Source organism: Streptopelia decaocto, assembly GCF_964273445.1.
Source record: "Streptopelia decaocto genome assembly, chromosome: 6".
Classification (NCBI taxonomy): domain Eukaryota; kingdom Metazoa; phylum Chordata; class Aves; order Columbiformes; family Columbidae; genus Streptopelia; species Streptopelia decaocto.
This window is the reverse complement of record NC_138660.1, coordinates 45,155,216-45,171,353: the sequence shown is the minus strand read 5'-3', so window position 1 is coordinate 45,171,353 and position 16,138 is coordinate 45,155,216. Positions and strand designations below refer to the sequence as shown.

The 16,138-nt window shown below is 36.6% G+C and overlaps 1 protein-coding gene across 4 annotated transcripts in view; it reads right to left on the bottom strand.

Moving 5' to 3' along the window:
* LNPK (lunapark, ER junction formation factor) overlaps window positions 1-16,138 on the bottom strand; it is a 59,354-nt gene that overhangs the window by 21,281 nt on the left and 21,935 nt on the right. For all 4 annotated transcript variants that reach the window (XR_014184492.1, XM_082057073.1, XM_082057074.1 and 1 more), the window contains exons 9-12: window positions 10,567-10,785; window positions 6,988-7,093; window positions 6,197-6,267; window positions 4,767-4,937 (exon numbers count right to left, since the gene is read on the bottom strand). Coding sequence is in view for 3 of the 4 variants with exons in the window: in XM_082057073.1 (XP_081913199.1) it covers window positions 4,767-4,937; window positions 6,197-6,267; window positions 6,988-7,093; window positions 10,567-10,785 (567 nt within the window). In the remaining variant the exon portion in view is untranslated. The remainder of the gene's footprint in view (window positions 1-4,766; window positions 4,938-6,196; window positions 6,268-6,987; window positions 7,094-10,566; window positions 10,786-16,138) is intronic.

Here is a 16,138-nt window from a genome sequence, read left to right as displayed (position 1 = left end):
CAAGCAAATTAATGTTCCCAGTTTCTTGCCAGACTACTCCACTCTCCCTTCTTGCTCTTCAATTTCCATCTTGATCCCATCCCAACCTGTGCTCAATCTTTATCTCCCAACTGTCAGTTTTCTTTGCCTCATCTCTGCATTTTTTCTTCAGCCTCAAATTCTATGAATAAGTTTGTGCTTTTTCCTGCTACAGTCCTTCCACACTTGAGTTACATTCCTTCTTTATTGCTGCTGTTCAGACTCAAGTCAAATAAAATATAGGATGTGAGGAAGAGAAAACTCCATGTACCGTCAACTCATGTGTAGCTTGTAGCATAGCCCAACCATTACCTATTTACAGAGTTTCAGGCCTACAGTCCTCAACTGAATGATGCTCAGCACTCAGAAGTGAGCTACCCCTCTTATTGTTGCAGAGAACATTTCACTGCATAACCAGTGAAATCACAACACTGCATCACTATTAAATTAAAGATGCATGCCTGTGATGCAGGAATTCATAAAATACAGTATAAAATAATTGCACTAAAATATAGCTACTGTACTTGTATTTTCAAAACCTTTGGGACAAGTCGTCTTCACTACTGCAGCTCCCCATTAGGGCAGAGTTTCACACAGTGCCATGTGTCTGAAGTATCTTTAAGGAACATGTGCTTCACAGTAGTCTGTGTTCATGGCTCTGATATCACAAAGCTGTTGCAAAGCCTTTGAAAGAGAATCCAAATAATAGCAGAGCATTTGATTCCTTGTACCCTTTATGTCCTACCAAAAAGGCAAGCTGTGTTGTTCAGCAAAACTGAACTGTCATAGACTGGAAACATAATGCATTTTTAAACAAAAAGAATTTATTGACAAGTCGTTAAACTCAAATTGAGTCAACCCATGTCTGCTTGAGAAATCATTGAATTCTAGCCATATTAACTGAGGTAAGGAAAGAACACAGCAGGCAGAAACTCACATCTTTAAAAAGAAATAATAGCTTACAAAAAAATATAGCTGGTTCATGCTGTCCTATGGAAGTGAAGCATATTTGGTAGAAAAGCAAGCCAAATCTTTGAAACAGAAAATGCCTCCAGTTCAGTCTGGGTTTTTTCCAGTTTTGGTTTGGTTTTTGGTTTGTGGGGGGTTTTTGGTGGTGGTTGGTTTTGTTTGTTTGGCCTTTTGGGTTTTTTTGGTGTTTTGTTTGTTTGGTTTTTAGGAGTTTTTTGGTTGTTTGTGCTTTTTTTTTTTTTTAACCACTAAACTCAGACCATTCTGACCAGAACAGACACTTAAGCTGACTTCTTAGTTCTTTGTCCTCAGCCGGTTTTATGCCTACATAAGGTTTCTGCTCCATCTATTGTAAGATTCCATTTAACATAACACTTGCCCGAAGCCAAGTTCTGCTTCTGGAAGAACTCATCAATATACACACACTTGAAGTGACTTCATTTCTGGAGGACAGCATTACTGTGAACCCTATCTGTTGAACAACAAACCAAGTTTCTGCATCTGCTTCTTAAATGGAAGTCATTTCAAACATACTAGCAGGTGCCATATTCCAATAATCCTTAAAAATTATAGAGCATTAAATCATCATAAAATATTTCATCAAGATAGTCAAGGAATTCCATAAAAATCAGGAGACAACACAAGAAGCTGTCTCCATAAAGTGCTGACTACCGCGGTAAAATCTGAAATTCAAAAAGATTTATTGAAGACCTCTGAACATCAGCACCAGATATTTACCACAAAACACTGAGGCAGCCAAATTTTGTTTTAACCTTCGAAACGCTGCTAAATGCTAAACCTGAATCAAGAACACAGCATAACGGTACCAAATATAGGCAAGGCAAAATTAACCAGGAGGATAAAAGCAGTTCCTGTTGGCTTTTTCAATACAACCCAAACATGAATACTTTAAAGAGAAGTACATAAGAGAACCAACTTGCCTTTGATGGCAAAAATATCAACATTGAGCCATTTAAGAAAAATGTAAGAAAAGAACTGAAGTATATTGCTTCATTGTGTTACTAAAATTTCCCAAGTTACTCTGCTGAACGGGGAAACGTGATGTTTGTGCCAGTAATCTGCATCAGGCTGACAGCTGATGACTCCATATTTCCAGAGGATTAAAAAAACCCAAGGTTTGGTGCCAACAGCACTCCCCATAGTCATTCTTCAGATCTCTTATCCACAGGAGTTGCATGTAACATGCTTGTCACTGCATAAGCACAACTGAAAAGAGATTCAGCTTCACGCTCTACTCATTAGTAAAAGTAGCTGACTGGTTAAAAAAATATTTATAGCACTTCTGTATCACATTAGCTTGCAGTTTCTTTGAGCTATCCGGCTACAGTTTAAATGAGCTGCAGATAAGAGTTGGATCTCCCTCTGTTGTCAACACTGTGGTGAAGCTGGTTTCCTGGTGTTAATGTTTGTCTGCATCTGTAAGTGAAGATACTCTCTAACTCTTGCTCTGACAGCAGATATATTACTGTAGTGAACAAAAGCCTTCCCCAGAGCTGTACCTCTAATGATAGCTCCAGACTTTAAACTTACAAACAAATAATATGTTCATTTCTCAATAAGCCTCAACTGCCTGTAAATAGTCACATTTCAAATTAGGGTTCTGATGGAAAAAGTGACTTATTGAAAATGATATTTTCTCATTCATAAGAGACTTGTGGCAAGTCACAGGCAGTTTATGCACAGTGACAAACTGCTAGAGTAGCACTGGCCTCTCAACAAGAGAGGCCATCAACAAGACATTTCTCAGATAATAGTTATGCAAATATGAACACAGACTATTTCTGGCTGCTTACTAATTATCAAAACAGAATAGTTTGTATCATCTTGGAGATGAAATATTCATAAAAGATCAGATATTTAAGCTAGATAAAACCAAAAGTCACTATATACCAACGACTTATTCCTTATGCCTCTTCTGAAAAACTCACACATACACTTCCTAGCAGGAAAAGAAAAGTGAGGAATGAATCCCACAGTGGTTTTTGTCATCACTTTTAAATAAAGCAGCACATTAATACAAGACCATACCAACAAAAAAACAAGTAATTTTCTGCGTTAAAGTGTCAAAAATCACATTTACTGCAATAAAACCATCCCATTTTAATCCTGAAATACTTGATAAAATTCTGCTTTCAAAAAAGCAAAAGTTATTTTGCAAAATTTTCACTCTTACATCTCAAATGCCTAACAAAAATCTCATACTAATTATTAAGGTTTTACATTTTTTACATCTACAAACTGACTAAGCAGCTAAGACCCATTAAAGGCATAGTTTGATAAACATTTCAATGATAACACCAACTTAATTAGCACCCTCCTCTCCCAAAACCTCTAAGAACCTGCAATTATGGATAATACACCAAAGCCTTTGAGGCACACACCTCCAAGAGCTGAATATATATCTTTAAGGGCTTCCCCATTTGACTCCCACGGAGGAAAATAAGTACAGTTTTGAAGTCGCCACTAACAGATTCTATCTTTCTGTAAGAACCTTCTAACTTTGAAGGTAGCCAAGAAGCTACTAACCTATCCTGCACTCACTGAAAAGCTGATTAGATCCTCTGAGGGCAAATTTTCAGTCTTATTTTCAAGCTAGTAATAGTACTTTTAATGAAGTTTCCTGTGTACTATGGCACAGGAGAAGAAACCAAGTTTTCCTTATAATGTCCTCATATCAGACCCCACCCAGAGATGGCTACAGTTAGATGTGACTTCTCTACTTCCCTCATGGGGCCTCCTCACGGCAGAAAGTAAAGGCCAATGCCTCTTTGTACTCCCTGATAAAGATAATCAAGGAGGAACATTCTTTCTGTTACATTCTGACAGCTGCCCACAGTTGGTGGGTTTCTAGCCCAAGTCTCGGGGCTGTACACTATTTGATGGCTTCCCCCCACGATCCCTGTTTAAACTAATGTAAAATCCCATCAAGTACCCAATAGCACATCTAACTGGAGATTCTCTGGTTCAAAATTATAATTTCTGGAGTCTTTTAAAACATTGCATCTTCCTGTTGGCTGCACACCAGATGCCTACTGTATCTGCAGACTATAAAATGTCTCAAAAGGAACTATGTTAAATTAAAATTGACAATTTGTCTTTGAACTCTCTGATTTTAAACAAGGCAGTTTTACTAGATTTTCCTGCCCTGAGGAAAAGAGCAAAAGGAACAAAGGCAGAAATTCCAACACACCTCAATCAAATGACCTGCTGAACACAGTGAAAGTTAACCACTTCAGGACATATTCCCTCTTAACTGTTTCTGTAATTTACAGTACTATTTTCTATCTGCTTATCAGTAACATTAGAGTGAAAAGTTTTGTTATACCATCATTTGCATGAGACATATTGCCTAATAGGAAGAAATTTTAGGGTTTAGGACAAGAAACAATAGTATCAACAACCTAAGCTAGAAGCAGGGACAAGAATAATTGAAAAAAAAAAAAAAAAACAAAACACAAAACAAACCCTGCATCCACTATGAAGTGAGAACAGAATACTCAGTTGGAAGGGACCAACAACAATCACCTAGTCCAACTGCCTGACCAATTCAGGGCTGACCAAAAGCTAAAGCACATTATTAAAGGCATTGTCAAAATGCCTCAACCACTGACAGTCTTGGAGCAACCACCAACTCTCCAGGAAGCCTGTTCCAGTGTTTGAGTTCTTCAGTTCTTCCCATCTAGACAGAGAGCTGGATGACAGGGGCAGATTTCATTAGACATTAAAAAAGGAGCAGACTCCATGAGATCAGCACACACCTTCTGTCTGTTGAGTTTCCTGGGGATTTTTCTCTCTAGGTTCTGGAGAATCCGTTTCAGGTCGCAGTTCTGCAAATTGCTTTTTTTCAAAGCTGAAGTCTGGAAGTCGTGGAGCCTGAGGTCTAGTTTTTCTTGCAGGATTCAGGAAAAAGCAGTAGGCACATCTAAATGCTACACAAAAGCACACCCAGTAAGTAGCCTCACTAATTTCACACTTAATCTTTATTCCTACACTGTATTCTGACTGTCTAAAATATTAAACTCAGATATTTAAATAAGTGACTACCAGTATCTGAGTACCTCTATCAAATTTACATAAGCTGTTCCATATAGCTCCATTTTTAACTTCAGTACACATTTATGTCTTAAAAACCTGTTTGCTTTTAGCTCTGCTGCACTTATGAGTACTGCCCACCACTGTGAAAGATTTGACCACAAACAAAATCATGCAGTTCAGTACTAGATGTTGCCACATGGTGTTGTTCTGCTCTTTCCTACAAAAGAATTAAGTTGGCAGATGACTTTTTTTTTCCTTTAAGATGCCACTTTCCTTACCCTTTGAGTAAAGGGATGCTACAGATTCTGCAAGGTATGTCTCAGTTTTCTTACTGAGGAGCACTCTGCTCCAGTGGCACTTAATTAAGAAAAGGCAATTTTGTTCTGTAAAAGTACTGGATACCACTTCGCAATTAAATGCATATTTCCCCTCTCAAGACAATGGAGGAAGCGACAATTTCTTGCACAGCTGAACTGTGAACTCACTTGAGCTAAGATGACATATAGACTACGTATCTTTGGTTCCACAGGAAACATTGAGCTTCTGCTTACAATGCTGTATACTTAAAATTAAATGAAGCAAAATGAAAGAAGATTTATCTAAGATTGCCTCATTTCTTAAGCATCAGACTTACATTTGTGGTAAGAAGGAGGAAAATAAAACATCTGTGTTCAATAAAGAGCTGTGTCTGTCTTAAGTTACCGTCAGCCATAAATTTACATATAGCCCCCCAGAGCTTGCTTCTACTCCTTTTCCGATACCTCCTCAAGATCTTCTTGCCAAAGGAAAATTTTGTTTAAGTTCTGGTAAAAGAGGCACACTTTAATGTCAGATAGTTTCTCAACATAAAACCCTTCTGAGAACCATTCATAGCGAGTAGCAATTCTCAGGGATGCATTGGAGGAGGCTTATTTCTATTGAATAGTTTTCTATACATAAAATCCTTGGGCTGAAGGATGCAATAAAGTACTTCTCCAGGTCTTGAGTGAACCTTAAGATACAGAGTAATAAGTTACCATAAAACTGTTCCCGTATGAAGTGGCATTTCACAGTGTCAGTTAAGTACTTAACCGCAACCAAAATGAAGTATGATGAATGTTAGTTATGAAACATATGCCAATTACTGAGGAGCCTACCACAAATGAGCTCTTACCTATGTATTCAAACTCCTCCTTCAAAGCCATACCATTGTGAGAAAAACATTGCTGACATATAAGGGCATACCTAGAAAACATGAATAATATATAATCACACACCTTTAAGCAATAACACCCTGAAGTGAGATGCATTTTACCTTAGATATTGACTAATAGCTTAGATATTTACTCTTAAAAGGTAATTTCCACGGTGAAACTATCCCTTACAGCAAAATAAATCTGTATACTAAATAGTAGTTTTTAAAGCTGGTTTAAAAACAGCAAAATATTCTTAGCTACAATTTAAACCTCATGGTTCAATATACTTTTAATATCATCGTTAGAAAATGACAGCCAAATTGAGTTTATATTTCATTAGAATACAGTCAATATGAAAAGTGACCGTGATTAACATAGAAGTTCTGATATGTTCGGACCATCCTGAAGGCAATCTGAAAGCATTTACAATGGTAATAAAGCTCAAGTGCTAAGGTAATCAAGTTTGGTTTTTTAGTTCAAAATATAATTCATTCACTCACTTGAGCACAGACTTTTCTCTGTGGGTGATATTAGCTATGTGAAATTATACAAAGTGGAAGTTAATTTTGTCAAAATCTTGCTGTTTTTCCTACAAAGCGATTTCAAGTGAAGCACTGAGAAAGGGCCATTTCATTATGAAAATTCTGGACAAATAAATTTGTAATTCTTTTAACCTTGACACATCTGGCTTAAAAAACAACACACACCACACAGCTAACAAGCTTCCTATCTCTTAAGTATTTATGTATTTCCTTTAGCAACTTTTTACCTGTTCTGAGGACCATCGCCAACCAAATATTCAATAACTCTATCCACAATTCCTCTTTCTCGAGGAAGAATAGGTCTTGCTAAAGGAGGGCCTGGAGGATGAAGACCTAGGAAGATATGAACTATGTCAAAATTCTTTTCAACTGCTATTATTATATATAACCTGATATTTCACTGTGTGTGCTAGTGTAATAAAATAATTGCACCTACTTAATAGATATGACCATTTTTCTTATTCTACTAGGAAAGCTGTTAGATTTTTAAACCCTCAAGAGTTGAAAATTCATCTTCCGCTCCTTTACCTTATAATCTTATTAAATCACCACTTTTACATATTTGATAATGTAACTAAATTTATAATTCTAAAGAACTTGAGGCATCAATAGCACCCACTGGTTTCTGTGTAATTACCATACTGCATGAGCATGCCCTCAAGTCTGCATTCTGTCTATACATTCAACCTGTCTAGCTATTTGGCATTTTGGTAACCCCATGTTTAATGGAAAGTTGGATACTTCCAGATTTTTGCTTAGTCAAAGAAGCCAGAAGGCCACCATTAAGATATCATTTTTCATATCCCATGTGTTTAACAAACTACTATTAAAACAAAATTCCATTAAGAACAGGTAACAGTAATAGCTGGTACCACCTTTTTCATCTGTTTATCCATATCGCAGTTAAAGTATACCGGTGGCAAACACGTCTTTCCACAATGTTTTATAACACTTGGTCTACTGTACACGACCACTGCAAGCTGCCAATTTCCATTTATGTAGCTTTGAGTTCTTACATCTACCTTCCTTGCCATGCTTAAAACAGAAGATGCTTGGCACAATGAGCAAAGCATGTCTTGGTAAGAAATTTGGATGCAGCCATTCAAATAACAAAGTATCTGAAACTTCTTCCAAAGGCCACACTCCTGGCCAAGAAGCCTTTCACACAATCACAAGGAGGTATTAAGTTACAGTACTTTCAGCAAATAGATACTGGACAGATAGTTTTGAATGTGAGTTAAGTGAGCCCTTGCAGGGGGGAGAATTTAAAAATGTATTTCTGTAAGACCTTTATGAATTACATGCAAAAGTCACCAAAAAGGATGCCTGAGTAGGACAACAAACCAGTCCTTTTAGAAGTCAAACTGGGACAAAGATGTCAGCTTCAAGTCACCTGAAGACAAAATGATGAAACCTGACAAGTAAGACTCAGTTCAACTCAACAAAACTACTTGTAATAATGCACAAGTCCTCTTCAAGCTCAAGCTAGTTAAGAAGGTTAGACAGAAAAAACTCAAATATTAGCAGGTTTCATACTGAGTTGAGCACATGGTAATGTGAGGCCATGCAAAAATTAAGTATATTTAATTCAAAAGATCAAATTTTCATATAACTTGTATGTCATCAATACACAAAAATTTTCTAGAAGTCAATAAACAAGGTAAAAATTAAACAAAGTTATCTAGAATTAAACATCACAACATTCTCTAAGAACAACTTCAATTACTTGTCTACTAATAACTCAAACCAAACATCTTAGTTCTCATGCTGTTATGGACACACGTAATTAATATAAACATCAAAAGCAATCATTGTAGAAAGACTGGTCATTTCTGCAAAGCTTGGCAAACTCTCAACTACCTGCTGGTTATTAATTTTCAAACATATGGGAGCTCTGTGGTAATACACATTAAATTGATTCTCCTCTACAAAAGATACTATAACAAAAATGAATTATTAATCTTCTCTAGAGTAGAGATAATTAAGGCTATTCATATTTGTTGCAAGCCATGCATAAACTTACATGCAATTATATTACTCTTATAGATACTGAATTAACATACTTTCACTACAGCTACATGACTGAGATTTTATATGCCTACAAGGTTTAGGGCAATTCAATGCAGAAGCCCTGCTTTCTCTTAACTGACAATTGCAGTGGCTTCTATTGCTATCTACAACAAAATAACATTTGGTCAAAGTATCAGTTATTAAGGAAAAAATACATGTGACTATAAAGCATTATCACAAAAAACTACCCTAAAAGATTTAATTACTAGGCTTGTCAACTGTCCTTTCAAACAAGTCCATTTTTTTCCTGTTTCTCTAAACCATTTCTGAAGTAAATGCTGAATTTCAACCAGCTTATTTAATGCGCCTGAATCTCCCCCTAAGAATAAAACTATTATGTAGCTGATATTATTTTATTATATAGCCATCTTATTAAACAAGAAGGAACATGTGATTTTAAACTCAGATTTCAGTAAATGTGGTTTGTAACCAAACAATTTCCTGGTGCAAGGAGCTGATTTCTAGTACTTCAAGATAATCAAGACATTAAAAACCTTCCTTTGCAGTTCACTTCAAGGCTAGAAAAAAAATTTAGCAGTTTCATAATGCAGGTAAACAATTACTAACAAAAAAATAAGGCTTAACGGACTCTGCAGAGAAGTGAGAGATCACAACTTTTCATGACAAGTTCATTCCACTACATTAAACACCACAAACAGGCATTTTAACATTCAGCTGCCCAAGATCTTCCAATTACAAGCCAGGTGTATAGTCCTACTTTTAGATTGTATAATGGAAGTTAGCAAGCAAGGACATACAGTTTATAAGTCTTAAGTAACTTAGGAACACAGGGCAGAGAAAAATAGTCCTTGATCACTGTATAAAGAGCAAAGAATTACTCCACATTACAGTGATTCTTGGCAAGTTGCATCCCTTCTGCTTTCAAGACAGCATTTCATGTCCTTTCCTGCCTTGTGATCCAACTTGCCATTCTGCAACAAATGAAAGGCCTGGCACTAATCCATACAGTGCTTTACCATCCGTGAGGAAATTGAGTACACTGCCTCCCCTCAAATAAATCTCAAGTTCTGCTACCCCTCCTATAGAATTTAGTTAATGTTTTATTTAATAAAGTCCATCCCATCTGAACACCAAGCCAGAAATCAAGGAAAAGGTATTTTTAAGATATTAAACTAAATTTTAAGGAATACTCATTTCTACCAGATTTCAACCTGTTGCTGAACTTCTGAGTCTTGTACCAAAATAAAAATGCAATTTTAGAAGGTCAGCTAAAACACAGCCAACTTTTCTGACGTATTTGGTATTTTACACTTTAATCTATGACTATAGGTTGCATGACTATACCTCCTAGAGTAAAAATTTAAATAAATGTCAAGACACATGTTAAAAAAATATGTGCAGGGCTTAGTCAGAAACATGAATGTATTCTGAAAGTGTTCTCTTCTGTACCTGATTTATATAAGTATAGAGCTCTTCTAAACTAAGAACATAAAAAGGTATGCTATATTGTTGACTACAGAATACTGCAAAGTTTTATTGCCATTTAAACAAAGAAGCCATAACAGTTAAATGAGCTCAGGCAATAGGTTTCAGCATCAAAAGGTGCCAGCTGTAAAGAGTTATGGCTAATTGAATATGGAACTCCTGTTTAATCAGATAACTGCTCTGCTATTTCCAAATGAAGTGCCATTTCCATACTGTCTGAAAATGGCCTATTTTATTGGTAACCAGAGAAAACAATATAAACTGTAAATAACATTAAGTGTTCTGTTTACCCATTCCAGGCACTGAAGTAGCAGGGGATCCAGGGTGTCTTGGTAAAACATTTGACTGCAAGGATGGTACAACAATTCTTTCTGGGGGTCCACTCAGAGCTGGGGTGTCTCTCTGCAGATTAGGAGATGCTGGAACCACAGATTTTGCAGAGTCTTGCTTAGGAGTCACAGGCGGGGGCGGAGAAGCATTTCTTTGAGCTGTGGTCCTCTGACGAATTTCTGACAAGAACATGTGCATACTTAAATTAACATCCAGCATTATAAGCAAGAGATTAGTAGAACTACATTAATATTGTTATTCCAGTCAGCATATTACAGAGTCAAATGAAACCAAAAAGGTCTCTAACTAAAGATCACCAGCCGCCTGGACAAGCATGCCATAGAAATAAACCCCAAACAGAATACTGTATTCTGAAAGCAATAATCATTAACTGTTAAATACTTAGGGCAAAATTCTTCTAGAAGAAAGTTAGCAGATACCTAACTTACAACTCTGTTCTCTAAGCCAGAATGCTGGAGATATGAACAGCTAGTTTCAAACCACAACGTACAGACAGAACCAACCACTGGTCCTACTCTATGATTTAAACATGCTTCCAAGTATTTAGCTTTCCATGGGACCAAAAACTATTCAAAGTCTAAAATATCCATGCTAAGTGCCCAGAGTTATTAAAAACAATTCAGATTCAGTAAGTTTCCTCAGGTCCTCTTACCTGAAGGCATAGTTTTCATTAACGGCAATGGGAATATCATCCCAGTGCTATATTAAGGATTAGATATTGTATTATTAACACAGACTTGAAGTTTCATTATATTTATACACAAGTTTGTTCCCCAAAACAAGCCAGGAAAAGTGCTCATGAACAGCAGTCACCATCATCTATTTCTCATCCCATCTATACCAAATCACCTCTAGGGAGCCTTTGAAATACATTATTGCAATAAATCAAATTGCAATGTAACCCTCACTTCAGGGCTGCAGAGAGTAATATGGTTAACAAGGACAGCTGAGTCTCCAAAAGGTACAGCCAAGAACACCTATGCCCAATGTGATTAGTACCCTACACAGTTAGTGTCTAGCACTGACATTAGCTCCAGCAAATGGAATTTAGCATTACAATTGGACTTCAAACTCATCTCCCTGAGCTGCAAGATTATAGAGGTTTTATCTGCTGACTTTGTGTCAGGTTGCAAGAGTTTAAATCCTTAGCAGGCAATTTAGAGGTCCACCAGCCAAGGTGAGATTGGTATCCTGAAGTCTGAAAGAATGATCCCTGTCCCCAAAGGCAGAATACAGCCACGCTACACTTCTGTGTGGGCTGGAGGGGTCAAGGAGCATGCAACACCAGTTTTCATTCGCTAAGAAAGAGTTGCTATCACTGGAGTACAAACAAAAGTTCTGTTGGAAAACTGCCAACATGCCACAAAATTGCAACATAAATAGGCTATGTTCTTGCCTACTTATCTGTACATATAAATAGGATTAATATACACCAGAAAAAAATGAATAAGACTCCTTAGTATCATCAGTTGGAAAACTACAATGGCACAAAGTCTTATAAAAATCCACCTAGTTCGGCTTCCTACAGAGCAGAACAAATTACTAGTTTTCCCCACCACACTTTCAAGTGGGTGACTGCATTACTTCACACAACTTTATCATTCAAGTTAGACCACCCAATGAGTATGAAGATCCCATATTTTAACTTGGTCTTAGCAAGTAAAGCTTGTCCCCTCACTAGTTCAGAACTGTTCAGAATGTGGAAGCCAGGATAAATTGGTGAGGTACCTACAGAAATTCCTTTAAGGTTTCCTTGGTGACTTGTTTCTATTTCAAAAACTGTTCCTGTGTTGTTGGAAGTTCTTTTAATCAATCATTCATTTATGATGAACCTCACCATTGGCATTTCTTAGAAGGTTTTTATTTGTGAGAGACCTTATTAGTAACCTTTCAAGTCTAACTACACTAGAATAATTGTATCGACCTCTCCATGCCATCTGACCAACAGACATGACTCATCTATAAACAATATACCAATCCTGCCACACGATTTATTTACCCATATGTTCCAGTTTGTGTTATAGTTTCCACTCACATATTAGTTTAAAAAAACATATATATATATATTATATCTCAAGCTAAAGGTATGCAATTTCTCAACTCCTCTCAGCTCTACAAACCTTTAAAAAATTAGTGATAAATATGAAGCCTAATTCCTCTTGTTCCAAGATCAGGTTAAATATCTATAAAAAGACATTTTAATCCACTGCTAAGATTTTCTTCATTCTTTTTCATTATAAAGCCTACTTTATTATGGTTTTACATATAAAAATGTCAAAGATCATGACTACAATTTCTACATGTGGATGTTACTTCTATAGTGTGAAGGCTGTCTTCCTATATCTTGTTTAAGCATGTCAATTTTTGTTGCTTAACAGCTGTGAGTCTGTTTTAATAAGTCACAGATATATACACATTTATTCTGAGTCCATAATACACTATTTCTAAGCAATTTCCATGCCACCTGCAAGATCATTTTGCCTGTTCCTTCTGAAGGGTCATTTTTGGCAAACCTCCTTTAAAAAGGCTTTCAATTTTTAAAAAGTTACCTCTACTTGAATGACTCTTTCCCTGTATTTTGGTCCTACTAAGATGTTGATCTCAGGTACCTTACAGTGAGTAGAGAGATGTGCTTCAGTAGTTTTAGTCTCATTGCAGAGGTAAGAATACAAGACTCATTGCTAGGTTCCACAAATTACTCAAATTTCACAAGGCTTTTTTCTTCCCCTACTTAGAAGTTCATTTGGCTTTCACTCTATTCTTATTTCATACTTGCCAACATTCTGCTGCTCCCCAAGAGAAGCTACCAGAAGAACTTACGTTATGAGAGAACGAGAAATGCTCTCCTTGGCAAGACCATTCACCCCAGTCTTTCATCTCAGAGTGGTTGTAGCTGTTATTTAATGACAACACACAAACCTGAATGCTTTCTCTTGCCTACATCTCCCATACCAGCCCCAGGATCCACAAATGCACTGTCAGGGACATTAGAGGGTACAGCCCTGTCTCATCATTTTAGTTTCACATATGGACCTGTTGCCCATGAACTCCTCTAATCACTTTTAAACCTGCTGTCCACTTCCACAATAACAGCCCTAACAGTCTTCTGCAGTAACTGGATATGATCAGTGTATTTTTCAAATTGCCTTGAGATGCAATGCGTTAATAATGAGCCTCTTGCAAAGTTCCAGATTTCCGTAACTTAGGTTCAACAACTTAGCTGAGTAACGTATTAGCGTTGAAACTTGATGAACAATATGCAGCTGCTGATGTAGTTTTAATGAAGGTTTGCAGTTTTCCAAGGTTTTTTTTCTTCCCTGAATGCTTTTTGTGCATCTGCAAACCAACTGTATGAAGACAGATAGACAACTTAAAAATACAATTTTTATTTTTCAAGCACACTGGCATCCAAATTCTGCAATTAGTGGCACTGAACAATACAGATACACAAGCAGAGAAGTTACTTAACAATGCTACCATTCACAACTGATGATTCAGTATGATCTCTTAAAGAATATTAAGATATTGCCATTGATGAGACAGCTGTATCTTTCATGTTTACAAGCATAACTATTTTATTTCTCCCTCACTTGAAAACTGCTTGCTTTTTGTAGAAAAGAATACATCATTTTAAGGAGCTAGAGCACAATGCAGATCAATATACAGTTCACATAACTTGTTGGCTTTAGTGGCAAAGACCAAGCAAGAACTGTCTTTCTCACTCCTGATGCCTGTACTCATCCCACAGCTTGCAACCATCTGTTATTACATTATTTTTAGTTCAGGTCATGGAGTGATCTCATTTACAATACAGTCCTGCTAACAGCTGTATTGGCACAATGAAGGGAGCAGGTATCAACAACAGGGTATTGTTGATAAATATTTATTCCACTGTCAATATATTTTACCTTATTTTTTTAATAGGGCCAAAGTACTGAATAACTATATGCACATTAACTCTATGCCTCAAAACATTTCTGAATACATAAAATTGCACTTCAGCTTTCAAATTTCCAGGTGCCTTCTTATGCCAAACTCAAGATTCATCTGAAACATCTGTTAAAACTACAATTATTTAAGAAGTATGTGTCAAAAAAAAAAAAAGACAAAAACTGCAAAAAAACCCTAAATACATATGAAAATCAGGGCACTACCAGTTGTTTTTCTGAGAACCAGCTATTATGTAATGCTGGTTAAATCTTTGTACTAATTAGCATGACATGCAAGTTTACATTTCAACTGGTAAGTCAAAAACATACCAACCAACCTTTCATCAGCTGACTCACAATGCTGTCCAATCTGATTACACACTAGTCATTATTTGCCCTCTTGTCAAAAAGACTCAGCTACAGAGCTCAAGATAATGAGTTCTGCTGCCTGGCTAGTTTGTGTCCACCATGAGCAAAGATAAGAGCAAGGAAGCTTCAACATTTTCTTGTTAAGAGCTACTTTATTATTCCAAATCACTATAATTCTACCACATATTGCACACACCAAATTATACCACAACCACATTAAGGTGTCATCTAGTTACAGTAAATTACATACTGCACAGAACAGAAGCTAATATTTGTTTTAGGCACATATTAGTGTGAACAGCAATAAGCTAGTGGCTTTTTGATAGCTAAAAATCTAAATAATTACTGTACATACCAAGAACAGGTTATTTAGAAAATAAATCTCCACAATCCCACAAGCTAAAGTCAAAAACAGTGTGTCCCTCCTGACCTATAGTGCAGCTACAAAATACAATAGTCTGGATATCCAACTTTTTACATGGACAAAAAGCACCAACAATTCTAAATTCAATGTGTTAGAGAATAGATTGGAAAAAGATAATAATGCAGTTGTGTTGTGTATGAACAAAATTATACAAAACCACAGAATCATTTACGTTGGAAAAGAGCATTGAATCCAACTGTAAACCATGATGACAAAAATTTCTTTTCCAAAATCCTTTCTAATGCTAAACTGAACTTTTATTCAGAATAAAGTAAATCACTTGCTTTAATGTGGATGCACCCAAAGAAGCCAATTAATGTTTAAATCAGAAGCATACTTTACATTTTCTCAATTAAGTCCCCACCTGGAGATCTCTGGTTCACATGACGACAGTCTCAGAGAACAGCAGTTACTCTTCTCAAATGAAACTAAACTGAAAGACACCCTCCACCAGATCCATGAGGCCAGCTGACAGCCCTAAATAAAAACCCCTAAACATATAAAGTGTGTGCAAACTCCTCAGCAACAACTGCTTCACTCTACAAATCTACTCCTATTACACTACACTTATAAATGCAGACCACCACCTGTAGTGGTTGGCTCTCAGAAGTACTGCTAACTCTCTCCGAACCTCTCCCTCATAGCCCTTCTATCAACAGTCAAGTCAAAATCCACACAACACACCATATGCTGAACCAAACTAACCCCCTTTTGACTAACTCAGAACACCGGATCAAAAACAAAAAAGCACACGCACTGTACTTTGTAAACCCAAACATACACAAGACT